Raw genomic sequence first — 15,516 nt, 5'->3', positions numbered from 1 at the left:
TAGGTCAAATCATATAATTGCCTAAATGCACGTGACATCTAGACGGCACTATAAATACATTATCAGAGACCTCCCATTGGTTAATCGTCAGGCCGTTGGCCTAATAATGATAGAACGTTCCCATTTTTAAGTGCAGATTCGTTGCATCCATTGACTGCCAGGTCCACAATGTCCACTTATATTTTTTGCAGCAGATTTTTGAATATTGTTGATTATCTCATGAGCTTATGCAGTATTTCTGTGTTAAACACAGTGGTGCACAAGCAGGTGAAAGAGAATCATGAAGTGAATGAGACTGGTCTCGCCCACTCTACAAATGAATCCTGAGACATTCGTTCAAACCCCACGGTTTCAAATCAACTCTGTTGTCAGTTGTATTTCTTTTACAGGAATTGTCAAATAGAATTATGGCCTATACTAGTTTTAACGGTGTGGATTTCTGCAGTTTGCGGGCTGTTGCTTATCGGATGTGTCCGAAGTCAATAAACTTAACCCAAAAAGACCATTCTTCCCCCAGACAGTGTCATTTCCTTGGAGATGTGGTCATGAACAGACACATCAGACAAGCTGCAGATATCACTGGCCGGTGCACTCTCCGTATATCTCTCATTCTCATTACCCTACTTAAGCCCCCCTAGGTCCCGCCAGTCATTTTCAACACAGCAATCAGTCCACTTGAATGTCCCAGATTACCACAGTCTGCATTTAAAATTCAAATCTTTATTATTCATTATCATTATACTGTTGAAATGATGTCAATTACACTGTCATATAAACATTACTGTCTTAATGATGGTTCCCATAGCAACATGGAACTTGACTTTTTTTTTTACCAGAGATTCAGGGTTGCCTTCTGAGAGGCGCGGGGATAATATGTAAAATGAAAACTATCATTACTGCAGTGTGAAAACCTCTTCTGTATCACAGATCCAACCACCAATTACCTGTAAACCTATGGTGTGGAAAAAGTACACCAATGAGCTTGGAATGCACTGCTTTAAAAAGGGAATATACTTTTGACGAGCAAGGGTTCCTGTTCACTCTTGCCATGTATATTTTCACAAAGAGAGCTGTAGGAGACAGGAAAGTAACTCGTTTTCCATTAAGTGCTCGGGTCAACTATTCCACTTAGCACAGAGTAGTCAGCAATCTTGATGAACATACTAAGCTATCCTGACAACATGCCAGGAATTAAAAGATTAAAAAATAAAAGCAGTGTTAAGACAGTACTCTCCTCCCCATCCTGTCTACAATCAGTTAGCCTTGCTAGCCAGGCCTTTTGTATCCTTTTTTGGACGTAATTAATTCCTGGGAATGAAAACAAAAGCCTGGCTAAACAGGAGAGAGGAGCACAGGTGATAACCCTGTCAATGATTTAATACGACTAACAATAACCGAGGCAGTAAATTCAGAGCTGGTAGCCGGACAGTCTGCTTCCGGCTCGTGTAGGGAGGCATTACAGAAATAAAGACTGAAATACCGCTCAGTGCTCTTCGATGCATGATGCACAGGAATCAAGCCACACAATGAATTAAGCATTGGTGCAACTTAGTTCAAGAAAGTAGCTGGAATGTTTACTAAAGTTAATTGGACTTAGATTATATCAGCGAACATCTCTGTACAAGCACAGCAAGATTGCTTTAATGTTTATCAAAACATGAGGTTACAGAAAACTGCCACCATCACTCTTCAAATTGGACCACGGTGTGGATTTCAACTTCAGCACCCTATCCAATACTGGCAATTCTTAAACATGTTAAGGTCTCCACGGTGACAAGATCACTGACCAATAGCATTGAGTCTGGAGTGTTCTTGATCCAGCTCAGCCAAACAGCACACCACTGGGGCTTTCTGCTCCAGTGAAAAAGGCCTTCCTCCTCATCCTACTCGTGCTCCATCACACTAGTCTAAGAAATCCCATGATGAAGAACCAACCAATGAGAAACAGTTTCTTCACCACTAGCGTGTTTACAAATGATCTTCTTACTCTAATAAGTTGAGCTGTCCTGACTGCAAGGTTTTGATGATCTCCCAGATGATGGTTTTATTATTAATTCATTGTTAACCTGCGATAGGAGAGACCCCTTGATCCCACCATGGAGGTAGGTAAGTCTAGACAAAATCATACTTAATTGGCAATACCAATGGATAATTAACTCTACTTCTGTTTTTGGCTCAATTCTGACAAGAGGATTAGACACTACTCTGTCTGGCTTTCACATCACAACCAAATTTTGTCATAATTCCGTTACAATAAAATGTTCCTAATTCAAAGTACAGACTGTCCATTTTGAAAGCACCAAACATGGAGCTTCAGCCAGATAAATAATTTAGAAGGAAGTCAAACCTACTTTTATTCCTCTGTATCCTGGCATTTGTATTGTACACCGAAACATGCTTTAGTTTAGATAAGCTACTGCCTGCACACCTGTTCCCCGAACACCAGGCATCACACAGAGAAGCTGCCCACAGGCTATCTTCCCTGTAGTTTTACATAGATCGCTTTGAAAGTCAAAGCAGTTTGGATTAAAAAAAAGAATTTGAATGGCGGCAGCCTGAACACAGGAAGGCTGCACTTCCTAGTGCTGTGTATGAGTCTCTCACGCGTCCCCTCCAACTGCACCATACAAGAGATGAGACTCATAATTATTACTACAGAACAGCAAACAAAACACTACCCACCCGACCCACTCTGAGATCACGCGTTTAAGTTCAGGGTATTCCTTCATCTTGGAGGATCCTGAGGATTCAGATCTTGCCCGAAAGCGCCCCGATCACCCTCGCCAGCCTCGTCGAGTCCAGGTAGGCCACGATCCCACCGTGGTTGGCCCAGCGCTCCGCGCCCTTGCGCCCCGCCCTCGGCTGGTGGTACGCCAGTTCCGCGGGAGCCCCTCCCCTGAGGCACTCGGCCAGGTCGGCCACGCCCCCCCCCAGGGCCCTCAGTATGGCGTGGGGGGCGCAGGAGTCCCACTTGAAGGTGCTGCCCTCCGAGAGGACGTACAGGTCCGCCAGGCCCAGGATGACGCACAGGATCTTGTAGCCGGCGCCGGAGACGTACACCAGCCCGCCGCCGCAGAGCGGGCCCAGCGCGTCCTTCACCGCCTGCTTCTCGCCCGAGCTCAGCACCGCCCTCAGCTCCCCGTCGCCGTCCGCGGAGGCGGCGGAGCGGACCGGAGGCCTCGGCAAGGAGGAGGCGTTGATGGTCCCGTTGATGGACACCCCCCAGAAATGCCGGCCCGTCCAGCTGCAACAGAAACGCACCGCACCCTTTTATATTTTTTGAGACAAATTTTGGATGCATTCGTGCAACCTGGAATAGCCGTTATCAACACTGTAAGCTCATCCCATGGCTGTAAGATCCTCAAGACGATTTGGTGAGGCAAAGACCAGTATGTGTCCTCCGAAAAGCCTGTAGCCACACACCAGCCGCCAATTACTCTAACTCCACGAACCACCAGCTGAGATGAGCAGCCCTTGCATGGGAGAGCTGTGAATCATTTACAACCGGCACAAGCTAACAACATGTTGCTGCATGACTAGAGGACTCCCATAATGTGCCATAGGCTAATCGTTTGAGTAATGCTAACTGAAACCCTGCCTGCCTGGTGAACATTTCAGCCAATCACGAGGCTCATTGTACAGTAGCAGCCAAACTCTCTTAATGTGTTTTAATCGTGCTGGGAGCATCGGGAGCACCGGAGCACCTGGTTTCCTGACTCTCACCCTTGGCCGGAGGCGTCCCTGTGCGCAAAGGGCTGGTTGATGACTCCGATTACGGGCTCCCCGCTGACCCGCAGGTACGCCCCGATCAGGACCAGGGCACAGGGCAGCCCCGAGGGGCACAGCTCGCCCTGCGGGGCCTCGTCCTCCCGACCCTCGATGTACTGACTCGTCGCATCTGAGGAACGGCACAAACACCACAGCCTGTGAGGGGAAGAACCGTCCCCGGTGATACCACAGAGGAAGACATTACAGTGCAGTCTGTCAGTATTCGGACAGAGACACAATTTTTACTGTTCAGGCGCTGTACTCCTGGTCAAAGTCATGGGGGAATGGGGTAGAGCTGGAGCCTATCCCAGCATGCAGTGGGTGAGACTCAGGAAAACACTCTGGACGGGTCACCAGTCCATCGCACACACCATTCACTCACTCACTCATACCAACGGGCAATTTAGCCTCTCCAATTAACCAACTGCATTCAACTGTTCTCCAATCTTTGGACTGTAGGAGAAAACTGAAGTACCTGACAGAAACCCATGCAGACACGAGGAGAACATGTAAACTCCACACAGAAAGGCCCTCAGTCTGGATTTATCACTCGTTACCTTCTTGCTGTGAGGTTACAGTGCTATTACTGCACCACCGTGCCACTCCTAACCGAGCAATTCACACGGTTTATTCTACACGTAACTTACCTGGTTTCTTTAGTCTAAATTGGTCACTACTTTTGAGGTGAAATCACAGCAGATCCTGTGGCTGGAGGACCAGCACTATCCACCCCTGCCCACTGATATTATGGTGACAGAAATTACATTTTAGAATCTAACCACATCCACAACTCGCTGGCCCCACCCATCACATGCATATAGCCTTAATCCACTCATCCAGTAGGACTGGCTTTTTGCTGCCCCATAGGTTGTTAATGCACAGTGTGGAGATGGTCAGACCACTGGGCGGGCAGCCATTACCGATGGGGTCGATCCATATGCCCAGGTCGCTGGGGTTGAGGGGCAGCTCCAGGCTCCGCGCGGCCTCGTCCTCCACCTGCAGGTCCTGGTGAACGGCTCGGGCCAGGAGGGCGGCGGCGGCCGCGTCGCCGTCCAGCACGGTGGCCAGCAGAGCGGCCGTCTCCTCCTCCGTCCCGCACAGCGTCACCGTCACGCTCTCCCCTGGGGGGGGGGGCAACACGAGCCGGTGACCGACGGCCTCCGGGACCGACACCGAGCGCCAACAAGACACTCGCTTTTTTGGATACGTTATTTATCCATCCAGCCTTCCTTCCATTATCTATACCCGCTTATCCTGGCCAGGGATGCAGGGGATGCTGCAGCCTATCCCAGCATGCATTGGGTGAGAGGCAGGAAATACCTCATTTAGAAGTTTTGAATTACACTATTTTTTTCTGTGTTGCTTCATGCGCCTCAGTAACTTTGGAAGCAGCTGTTCAGAGACAACCACATTCTGGGACAACCACATTCCGCTCCATAGCATCACTAACTCCAACTTAATCTGAATGCAAATTCAATCAATCATTTCCATAATGACATAATATTTACCTAATGACTAAAACGACTACTTACATAATTGTTTACAGCCTGACCTTTCATGAGGAAATATAGGTTAAGAACCTTGCAGTGCAACAGAGTCGGTTTAATGCTGCCATTTATTAGATTATTTTTGTGAACTTTAGGTCTCTGCAATCTAGCAACATAATTACTACCTACCTACGAGCTATACAGTTACCACCCATTTTCTAACTCAAATTTTACAGTGAGACTGTGCAATGTGACTGGTATGTTACAGAGCCTATGCAATGTGACTGGTATGTTACAGTGCCTATGCAATGTGACTGGTAATCAAATTTGTCACCATTATTTGTGCAGTTTTAAAAAGGCAGCCAAGTGACTGACAGCCTGTGCTCCAGCCCTCTTTGTGTTAACCAGAACCCCCCTCCCAGGCAGTCTGAATGAGAACTCACCCAGTCCATTCTCAAACTTGTTCGACTCCTCTCCATGGATAAATCCCTTCATCTCTGGGAACTAGAAAACCATGGTAACACCACCACAATCAGCAATTAAGTCGGAAACGAGCAAGAAAATGTCGAGCCTGGGCTTGTTCTCGTCTTCATATTTACGTATGCTATTTTATGCCCCTATGTGTTTAACCGATAAGGTAAAAACCTCGACACAAATGATCAGGTGGAGTGATAATTAATTATCAAAATTTTGACAACGATTATTCCCAGACCTGCGCGACGACGTCGTGTTTGATCATCTCTTGTATCACAACGTCTGCCAGCGTTTTGAAGTCCTGTACAAATTTCTTGTTTTTGTCGTCCCCTGTCTTCTCCTGGATTAGGAGCTCAAATAGCGGGGCCTCCCGCCTGCAGACGCGCGCCACGTTCGCTGCCTTCTCGGACACGCGCAGCAGCAGTCGCAGAAGCTCCGCCATGGCGACCCTGAGAAAAAGCCGGACGTGCAGAAGGACAGGAATGCAATTATTACCAGGGGAGTGAATGTTTAGTTTTGGTTTAGCAAAAGCCTAATTATGCACTATCAATGAACCAGGACATGTGAAAGGCACAACTACAGAGCTAAGATTCATTTCATAAAAGTGATTGTTTCTTGTTACCCGGTGTTTGAAAGCGTAAGCACCAGGTTCAATTGTATTCTAAATATTTTCCGTTTTAAAGAATTGACGTGTAGGCAACAACGATAATAGCTGTCTAATTCAGTCATGACGAATACGGAGGTTTGTGTTGCAAACGCATGAAAGATTAACCGTATACATTTTTAGGTTAACAGTTGGCCTATATTAATCTGTAAAAACAGCAATACATACGCTGTGCATATAATATAAACGGGTAGCCTACATTTAAAAAGTCCCTCAAGATTCACTACACAGCTTCAAACACTGACATTCACACCCCCGAAAACTTAATCGCCCCACCTTCTTCGCGAGTGAACGTGCTAAATGGAAACAGTTTCCATTACGTTACGCAGTCTATAAGGCGGTAGAGGCACAATTTCTTTAACGCCGGAAGAAAATTTCGCTTCGACAATGTAATGGATACAAAATGACCTACATTGATGAGTTATTGTTTCTTTTGTACGTTCGGTTGCCAGTTCCGCTGTTTTATCCCATATTAACAGGCTACAGTCTATGTAGATTTTTAAATACACACAAATAGGCTATTCTCAACATTGAAAATCACAGCCGAGTAGGTTAACCCTGACAAGAATGTCAATACAGAACATCAAAACATGGTTCGATACACATTACTGCAGTGTTCTGACATGCGAAATCAACTCCATCCGGTAAACACCGAGTCTATAACCGGAGTTATACCGCCTCGTCGAAATAAAATGCTATACGCTGATAAACAAAATTAAAGTTCCGGTGACGTTTTCCGTCGTACTCACAGTTTTCCCTATTTGCCAGCAAATGTTGGCCTTTCCTAAGGTTTTTGCTGATCTAAAATAGGCTTTTTGCTTCGCGTCCTGAAGCTGCAGTCCGTAACTTGCTCTCGTTTCTTGTAGCCTATAATAGAATGTTAAGAATTTTCTCTTGGAGCTTCGTCAAGGTAAATGCAGGGAGTTCTCAGGCTTATTACGCTCCAATCTCAAGAGCTGTGTGGCCTGTTCGCGTTCATTTACATCAGTGCAGATGTGCTGGAAAAAGCACAGAGGTGTTTCTCCATTCAAAATGTTGCCTACAGCGCAGTAGAGCAGGGCGGAGTTATGATTCATTTCTGTGATATGTTAGACATTCTAAGATGTGAAGAAGGGCGACCCTTGTGGTGTTTAAAAAAACTGCAACAAGCGATTTTGTAGTTGAGTTCGTCGAAAATAAGAAATGGCACGGGTTCACTTGCATGCGGTTAGTTACATATTTTTCCAAATGTACCTGTAGGCTATACGATTAACGAAAATAAATACGGGTGCGTGGGCTATAACGAACGGCGGGCAGATCTTCACATAACTATTTAAATCGTATAGTTTAATGTTTGCATGAGAAATCAAAATCAATCACGCTGTTTAATGCCCGAAATGAACGAAATATGGATGATTAGAAATACCTATCATTTATCATAATTTAAATTATGAAAGTCTGGCTGCATTCATGCTTGATGCCTGCCAGGTAACTTTTAAGAGGGAGCAGCAATGTAATGCATTCAGTGCATTTTTTCTTCTTCAAGCGTCAGACAGTAATGCAGGAAACATATATTTAACAAAAATTTCAGAAAAGCCTCCACCACAACATATAATATCAAATCTATCAATATTTGTCCACTCTTTCTTTTGTGCACTCTGCTACCACTATAAGTCTTTTGTGCTTCCAGTCAACAAATTACAGCTGTCCTCCCAACAAAAGATACCAAACGTGTCAATGTTATGTTAGAACCATTTACATTTATTACATTACATTACAGGCATTTGGCAGACGCTCTTATCCAGAGCGACGTACAACAAAGGCATTTGCCTTCAAAAATGGCTCTAATATTCAAACAAACTACCCAAACACACCTTAGCTGCCTTGTAGAATTCTGTGCCATGTGCATCTAAAATGGCTAAAGGAGATATTTCTGATGAGATTAGATATAATAATTCAACTGCATAAGGAAGGTGAAAGCTGAAAAGAAGTGTAAAAAACAGGAATTTCCAAAACAGGGAACAGACAGAGAAAAAATTACTCTTAACAACCATGCAAGAACTGGTCGAACCACCAACACAATCACCATCATAAAGACAGCACTTAAAGATTTTGTCTTTGCGAGATAGGAAAAAGTAAAGCTCCACTCTGGCTTCAGATCCAAAGAAATCCACAGGTGTTTCTGTCAATCCTTCCACTGTGAGAAGACAACTCAATGCTATAGGTCTGAAAGAATGTGCAGCTTTAAAAAAAATAAAATAAAAAAGCCACCACTGAATAAGGAACTAAAAGGGAAAAATATTTTCACCAGTACCCCGGAACTGGACACCTAAGATGTGAAGGTAGGTTTTATGGGCTGATGAGTCTAAATTTGAGATTTTCGGAAACAATAGAAGGCAGTATGTACGCCACCAAAGCAACGAAAGACACTTAGAACCATGTCTGCAACCATCAGCCAATCATAGTGGAAGATCAGTGCAAGTTACATATCATGCAATACCCTCTGGACAATGTTTTATATGGAGCAAATTCATGCAAGATAATGACCCCGAGCACACTGCTAGGAAGATCAAGCTGCTGGTGTTCTCGGAACAATGGACTGGTCGCCGCAGAGTCCAGACCACAACATCACTGAATTGTTTTGGGGTTACTTGGGTCGAGAGGGGCAGGAAATGCAACCAACTCCTAAGACTGAACTTTGGAAGTGTTTACAAGAACAATGGGAAAACATCCCTGCAGATTTCTTCAAGAACAAAGCAAGTATCCCAAAAAGAATGGGGGCTGTAATAAAGGCAAAGGGTGGACACACTAAATACTGAAAGATTTGATGAAAGATTTGATATTGTGCATAGTTGTGGAGATTTTTGCATTAAATATATGTTTGCTGCATCATTTTCCGACAGTGAAAGATAGCTAACTTGCACCGAATCGCTGTTTTCATTGGAAAGTAAATAAAAGAGGGTGGGTCTCTGATTTTTGCAGTGCTGTACAGTAAATGGCGAAATGTAAACTCTAAATGAGGTTGGCCAACTTGTCAAGCCTACCACACCCCAAATCCATTTGTACAGCTGACACGTAGTAGACACAAGGCCGTAATAGCCTACTTTCACCACTAAGTGAACAAATTTATTTTTCTTTAATGATTTTTTAACAGAACTGACTGCTGCAGTGTGGACAATATCCGTTACATAGTGCATTAGGCGGAGCTTTTAAGACTAAATGGGTCAATGTGTTAGTACACAGTAGCTCACAGGCAGTGCAGTGACGAGACAGAATTCTCCTCATAGAAAAGATCTCTTCAAATACAGGTAATTTCTTATTCCTAAATTTGATAAATATGTACTGTATCTGCATAAACCTGCATCTTATTTAATGTCTAATGTTGATTACATGCATACATATTCAAAGTGTGGAAATGTGGTAAAAATGTTTCAAAAATTTACAGATTTTTTTTTGGAACAATTCTATTGTTATTTGTGGTATAGTAGCAAGTTAGAGAAAACATCCCAACTGCTTCTTGCGAAAGCAACAATAACAGCAATTGTAAAAATCCTACAATTAATACTACTACTAATAATAATAATAATTATTATTATTATTGTTATTATTTACCTGAACTTATCTTATGTTGCTAAGTGTATTAGTAGCTAATAGTGTCAAAACTGGTAAAACCACAATCAGCTCTAAACATTCAGCTATTATAGCCAAAGGAATTAACAATAAATGTTTAACAGTCAGTGAAATAATTTGCTACAGGAATCTATTAAACACAATCCATGTTAATATTTCTAATTTGTTGTTATCAGGAGAGTCTGAGCATAAAACATTTACCTATTTAACCTACCGTGACACCTTTTTGCCGATTGTCGGAAAATAGCATTAATCGTTCTCTATGGTGGTGATAAAGACAATGATGATCCTTAACTACATGTTTTCCTGAAGACACACCCAGCATCTAGGCTAACATTTTCAATACTTATTTTCAGAATTTAAGACTAGACAAAACATGTGTCATCTAGGGTGTCACAGTAGAAGAAAATAGTGTTCATTTTGAAACTAAGCCGAAAAGGTAGGATTCAGTGGAATTTCTTAAGAAAATATTTGAAATGATCTAGGTAAACTGAAGCATAAATGATACGATGACACTATCACTACGTTCAGTAATTCTACCGGTGTACTGTATGTTAGCAATATCCGAGCTGAACACCAATACTACATGTATCTTTTTTTGTCTAGGGGGACCATGTCAGATTTGGAGAACTCCATTATGACTATAATCCACATGTTCCACAAGTATTCCAAGAACAAATCCACACTGAAGAAGACAGATCTGAAGGATCTAATTAATAACGAAATGAGTCACTTCATCATGGTACGTATGCTTTTATAGTGCAATCAAAAGGGTGGAGGCGTGGGTTGCTTTGCGGCACAGAGCCACAGTGTGGATCATACGAGATGCGAGGCAGCTGTGTTTAAGTGTGACGAGTGTCCCTTATGTTTTTTAGAGGACGCTGGACGGGATAAGCTCGGCACGGTCAGTGCTCTTTACAGGTGCACCGCGAACGTGTTCACTGTGCGCCCGAACAGAGCGGTTAGTGCGCAGGCTTTTCTCATGCATACTGCTGAGTATGGTTAGACGCATATTTAACACACATTACAGGCTGTTTTATGGCCACATAATTGCTGCTGCAATGAACAAATTAAACAATAATAATAATAATAATAATACAAAATTCAATAAAAAAAATAATTACTCTGCCATCTCAAATAAAATAATAATATTCCAAGTAAAAATCAAAGTAAAAAAATAATAAATAAAACTAGGGGCCACAGAACAACAGGAGACAGCAAGTGCAGATCAGACCTTTACTTACCAGTGACAATTAGTAGCCTGTGGGCCCTTGGTGAACATTTTTAATGTACGGTAGCAGTAGGATATGCACGTGGGACGTGGTCAGTTGTGTCCACTGCAGAAACCAGTTTCTGTTGACAAAGTTTAACATTTTAAACATACTGCAAGGTTAAGCAGATACTGTAGACATGGATGTGCAGAAGGTGATGTTTGCATTTACCCGGCTAATGTCTAGGAAAGTTCTCATTATATAACATTGTGAGATAATGATATGGTGAAATGTTCTCCGAACACTCTTGTAATATTTTTATTGTTACGTACAAGTACTGTCAGATCAGAGAAAAATGTTGCAGGCACGTCACACACAAGCTTCTTGGCAGTATCCCCTGATGGCTGTTCACATCATCAAGAAAAACATAGGATGCACATCAAATACATTTTAAAGAATGTTCCAGAAGGTTTAGAAAAAGCAGATATGTTTAATGTTGTCAGCACCCAAGTAAAAACTGGAAAACCTGAATAACATTCTAATGCCATTTCTGAAATAGTTCTTGTGACTTGAATATAGCATTCCAGGGGAATCAAGGAAACTGGACAACTGCATGTGTTTGGAATGTCCTAACTTTCCTAACATCCCAGGAATGTTCCAAAAACCAGACAGACCTTATGTGCACATACTGTGAAATAGGAGCCTTGTTGCCTCAATATGCTTGCAAAGGTAAATACAAAAAGACAGGATAAAAATATCAAATACTTGAAAAGATAACCAAAACATCTTGCATTACGTTACATTTTACCTTACATTTATTTGGTGAATGCTTTTATCCAAAGTGACGTACAATAAGTGCTTACTGAAGGTCACTGGATCATCAACTACAAAACACAGGTCCGATAAGGTACAATACTCATTTTGTACAGTTATTCATAGCCATGAACACATTAAGCTTAATGCAATAGAAGACAGGAGAGGACCAAGACAAATAATGATATACGGTATGGATCATTACCATATTACGCTATCAGTATCAAGTAGATTTTTAGTTTATCTATAACCTTACTAGTGAAAAGTCCCTTTCATACGCCACCAGCCATAGCTGATAATACCGGTATTCAACATGCGGTAATCATTCCATTTTGATAGCTCACATCAGGTGCATCGCATCACAAATCTGCTCACCCCAAACAGGCAGTGCCAGGCTCTACCAGGCATTATGACACTCATAGAACAAACACATCCGAGGGTACTGGCGGTTCGCTTGCATTTATGCTTTGGTTTGCGCTGATGTGTTGTAGATGCATTTCTGTTTTCTGAAATCGATTGAAAGTCAGAATGATTTGCCTTTTGCATTTTGCAGCAGAAAGCAAAACGAAAGAGAAAGAGGCCACAGACACTGAAGGCATCTGTGTTTACAGATTGCAATTTACAATCCCCTTCTGATTTCCTAACATGGCACGGAGATAATAAAAACTAACAGCAGAATGTGGTGAAGATCTGCTCAGAAATTACAGGAATGGCCCAGCTTGGCCTTTCAGTGTTATATGAAAACTGCCATCCTGGATGACCGAGCTCACCCGCTGTTTTCCAAATGCAACCCGTCAAGCCTCTTTAACACAACAAAAATCGAACTCTGCGTTCAACACCAAGTAAGGCGGTGACTACATGAGAAGAACTGAGTATCGCCAGCTGCAGAAAATTTGACGTCATACATTTGGGAAGACGGGGGTTTGGAGAACTGTAAATCAGGGGTGATAATAGCAGGTTGTGTTTCTTTTTGTTTGTTTTTTTTTTGGTTGCACAGCTCAGGAGACTGAGACATACAGAATGAGCTGTTCTTCCACCTTTGCATCTGTCTGTGTCACACAAAGCCGTAATGAGATTGCACGTGCTATGAAGGGTCAGCGTCAAACTAGGTCAAAGTTCAAAGGATTTGAACTTCGAGCGACTCTGCGTTAATTTTGAGCTGTGCACTATGCCAGGAATATCGTCCTTGCCAAGTAGGGCATCAGTGCTCCCTCCCTCGGAAAATAGTGGTCTGACGCCATCTTGAGAGGTTTGACGCTGATTATGTACAAGCAGCTTTTCCTTCTGGCCGTTGATATGTGTTACCCCTCTTAAAATCTACCAGAGCAAAGGTCGCCAAGAGCTGCGCAGGTTTAAATGGGTTCATCCTTTCGCTTTTTAAAAACCTTTTTGCCAAATTTGTACTTCCTGAAATTCACTCTTTGCACAGGGACAGTTAATAATAAACCTCGTAATGTTTTATTAATCTGTTCGGTATGCTGTCAAATGTGTGGATTTTTAGTGCACACACACATTTCACACACACAATGTTGCGCCTTTTGTTTCCACTAACTGATCACCATGATCATTGCTTACCTGGATTTTAGGAATGGTTCAGTTCATTACATCGATGGCATTTTCATCCATTTCATGCTAAATTTCGTTATGGTGATATGCTACTATTGATATGAAAGAAAATGAAAGAGGTCCTAGATGCATTGTTAATTGAAAAAAAATCGGATGAATCATTATACTTTACCTATAAAGAAGCACCTGCTTATTTGTTCATAATGTATTTTATTATACTGTATGTTCTTGTGAAACAGGTACAACAGGTTCAGGCACAATATATTCCAAAATATTTGAGAAATGTTATTTTAATACCAGATTAAATGGTGACAAATCATTCAGTTCATTACTTTGAATTCTAATTGAAGTGATCTGTCCTGGTAATAATTATCACTTGAAGCTCGTTTGTCACACACACCTCTGGTCTTGTCACTCTCCTGCAGAACATCCAGGATAAGGAGACATTGGACCAGGTATTCACTGACCTGGACCAAAACGGAGACCTGGAGATTGACTTCCAAGAATTCATAGCCTTGGTTGCCATGGTTACATCAGCATGTCATGACCTCACAAAGACCTGTTAGGGGGGAGTGGCTTGTGAGTTTCAGCGTGGTAAGAACTATTAACCCACTTCATTAAATGTCGTGCATTGGTTTTTAGATGGTTTATTTGTAATATTTAGCATATGAATGAGCAGGTGCAGTGGTGGCTGGTGAGCTGCAAACAGACGGCGTGGAAAACTTCCCTTTAAACCAGGAGTTCCTAAACTATGGCGTTACCTGAAAGTTCTGAAAATTTAGGAAACAAATCATTTTTTTGTCTCTGTAAAATGTTAATGTAAGCTACTATACATGTTGAACATCACAGCCACTCAACTATAATGAATCAATGAAGCATGTGAGGCCATGGTGTAACCCCAGCTTTTCCATGAATATTCTCAAAGCATTAGTGAGGTCAAAAGTACATGCATCCACAATTTTAAATAATGTTGATTAAATGTGCAGAATTTTGCAATGCAAAATAGCCTAATTGAGAAGAACTGGTCAGGGATTGGATTGAGTCATTTCTGAATTGATCACTGCTGTAAATCTAGAAAAATGACCAAAAAACAGGTCGAGACCAATAGTCGGTTTAAGGGGAAGTTTTTCACCCTGTCAGTTTTCAACTGAGTAGCCACCACAAGACAGGCAAGAGCAATTCAGATTATAATGGGATGAATTTAAAGTGCAGTCTGTAAGCATTTGGACAGTGACACAATTTGTTATTGTGTCAGCATATTGGATGTGAAACAAAACAATGAATCTGAGAAAAAAGTGCTGACTTTCAGGTTTAATTTGAGGGTATTTAAATCCGTAGCAGGTGATCCAGGTAGGAATTACAGCCCTTTTTATACTTAGTCCCCCCATTTAAGTGGACCAAAAGCAATTGGACAAATTAACATAATCTTATTAACATAGCCATAATGAATACATTTAATGAGTAATGTAAATCCTGTGCATCTGATGACTGTCTGAAGTCTGCAGTCTAGAGTCTGTGACTTGTAGACATCACCAGACGCTGGGTCTCTTCCCTGGTGATGCTCTGCCAGGCCTGTACTGCAGCCATCTTCAGTTCCTGTTTGTTCTGGGGCCTTTTTCCTTCAGCCTTGTCTTCAGCCAGTGAAACACATGTTTAATTGCATTCAGGTCAGGTGACTGACTTGGCCAGCCAAGAGTATCCCCCCCCAAGATGGCATTCCCGGAATTCCAGAAGCTTCTTCCAGGCATCTTCCTGAGTGGCTGCATGAGGTGCAGTGTGTCCACCCCAGCAAACCATCACTGGGAGAGAAACAGGCCCCCACATGCATTAGTATTTCCCACTCTTTAAGTGTACCCATAGCTGTAAGCAATGCCAATAAACCCAGATCCTACAATGCCAATAAAGAGAGTGACTCTATAAATGA

At 42.4% G+C, this 15,516-nt stretch overlaps 2 protein-coding genes across 4 annotated transcripts; one reads left to right on the top strand and one right to left on the bottom strand.

The window, feature by feature from the left end:
• Positions 1–704: 704 nt before the first annotated feature.
• On the bottom strand, positions 705–6,951 carry inpp1 (inositol polyphosphate-1-phosphatase). 3 transcript variants are annotated; one of them, XM_064306553.1, is made up of 6 exons: positions 6,806–6,951; positions 5,968–6,178; positions 5,699–5,759; positions 4,689–4,889; positions 3,724–3,898; positions 705–3,244 (listed from the first exon to the last, which is right to left on the bottom strand). In XM_064306553.1, coding segments are annotated over exons 1-6 (1,146 nt in total). In that variant the 5' UTR covers positions 6,808–6,951; the 3' UTR covers positions 705–2,748. The 3 variants fall into 3 exon arrangements, with proteins under 3 accessions (XP_064162623.1, XP_064162624.1, XP_064162622.1); XM_064306554.1 differs by lacking the exon at positions 6,806–6,951 and adding an exon at positions 6,670–6,753; XM_064306552.1 differs by lacking the exon at positions 6,806–6,951 and adding an exon at positions 6,593–6,673.
• A 523-nt stretch (positions 6,952–7,474) lies between these two features.
• Positions 7,475–15,516, top strand: LOC135238544 (protein S100-B-like). The gene is made up of 4 exons (XM_064306555.1): positions 7,475–9,680; positions 10,609–10,744; positions 14,018–14,186; positions 15,260–15,516. The coding sequence occupies exons 2-3, from the start codon at positions 10,616–10,618 to the stop codon at positions 14,156–14,158; spliced, it is 270 nt and encodes an 89-aa protein (XP_064162625.1). The 5' UTR covers positions 7,475–9,680; positions 10,609–10,615; the 3' UTR covers positions 14,159–14,186; positions 15,260–15,516.

This window comes from Anguilla rostrata, chromosome 13 (genome assembly GCF_018555375.3).
Source record: "Anguilla rostrata isolate EN2019 chromosome 13, ASM1855537v3, whole genome shotgun sequence".
Taxonomy (NCBI): domain Eukaryota; kingdom Metazoa; phylum Chordata; class Actinopteri; order Anguilliformes; family Anguillidae; genus Anguilla; species Anguilla rostrata.
Note: the sequence above shows the minus strand (reverse complement) of the source record. Positions and strands in the feature narration are given on the sequence as shown.

Bases quoted from the DNA above. Each gene is read 5' to 3' on its own strand.
- inpp1 (XM_064306553.1), bottom strand. The intron at 4,890-5,698 runs GTGAGTTCTCAT...CCCCCCCCCCAG, and splicing joins CAAGTTTGAGAATGGACTGG to GGGAGAGCGTGACGGTGACG. The intron at 3,245-3,723 runs GTGAGAGTCAGG...TTTCTGTTGCAG, and splicing joins AGGGACGCCTCCGGCCAAGG to CTGGACGGGCCGGCATTTCT.
- LOC135238544 (XM_064306555.1), top strand. From the start codon at position 10,616: ATGTCAGATTTGGAGAACTCCATTATGACTATAATCCACATGTTCCAC. The intron at 10,745-14,017 runs GTACGTATGCTT...ACTCTCCTGCAG, and splicing joins AAATGAGTCACTTCATCATG to AACATCCAGGATAAGGAGAC.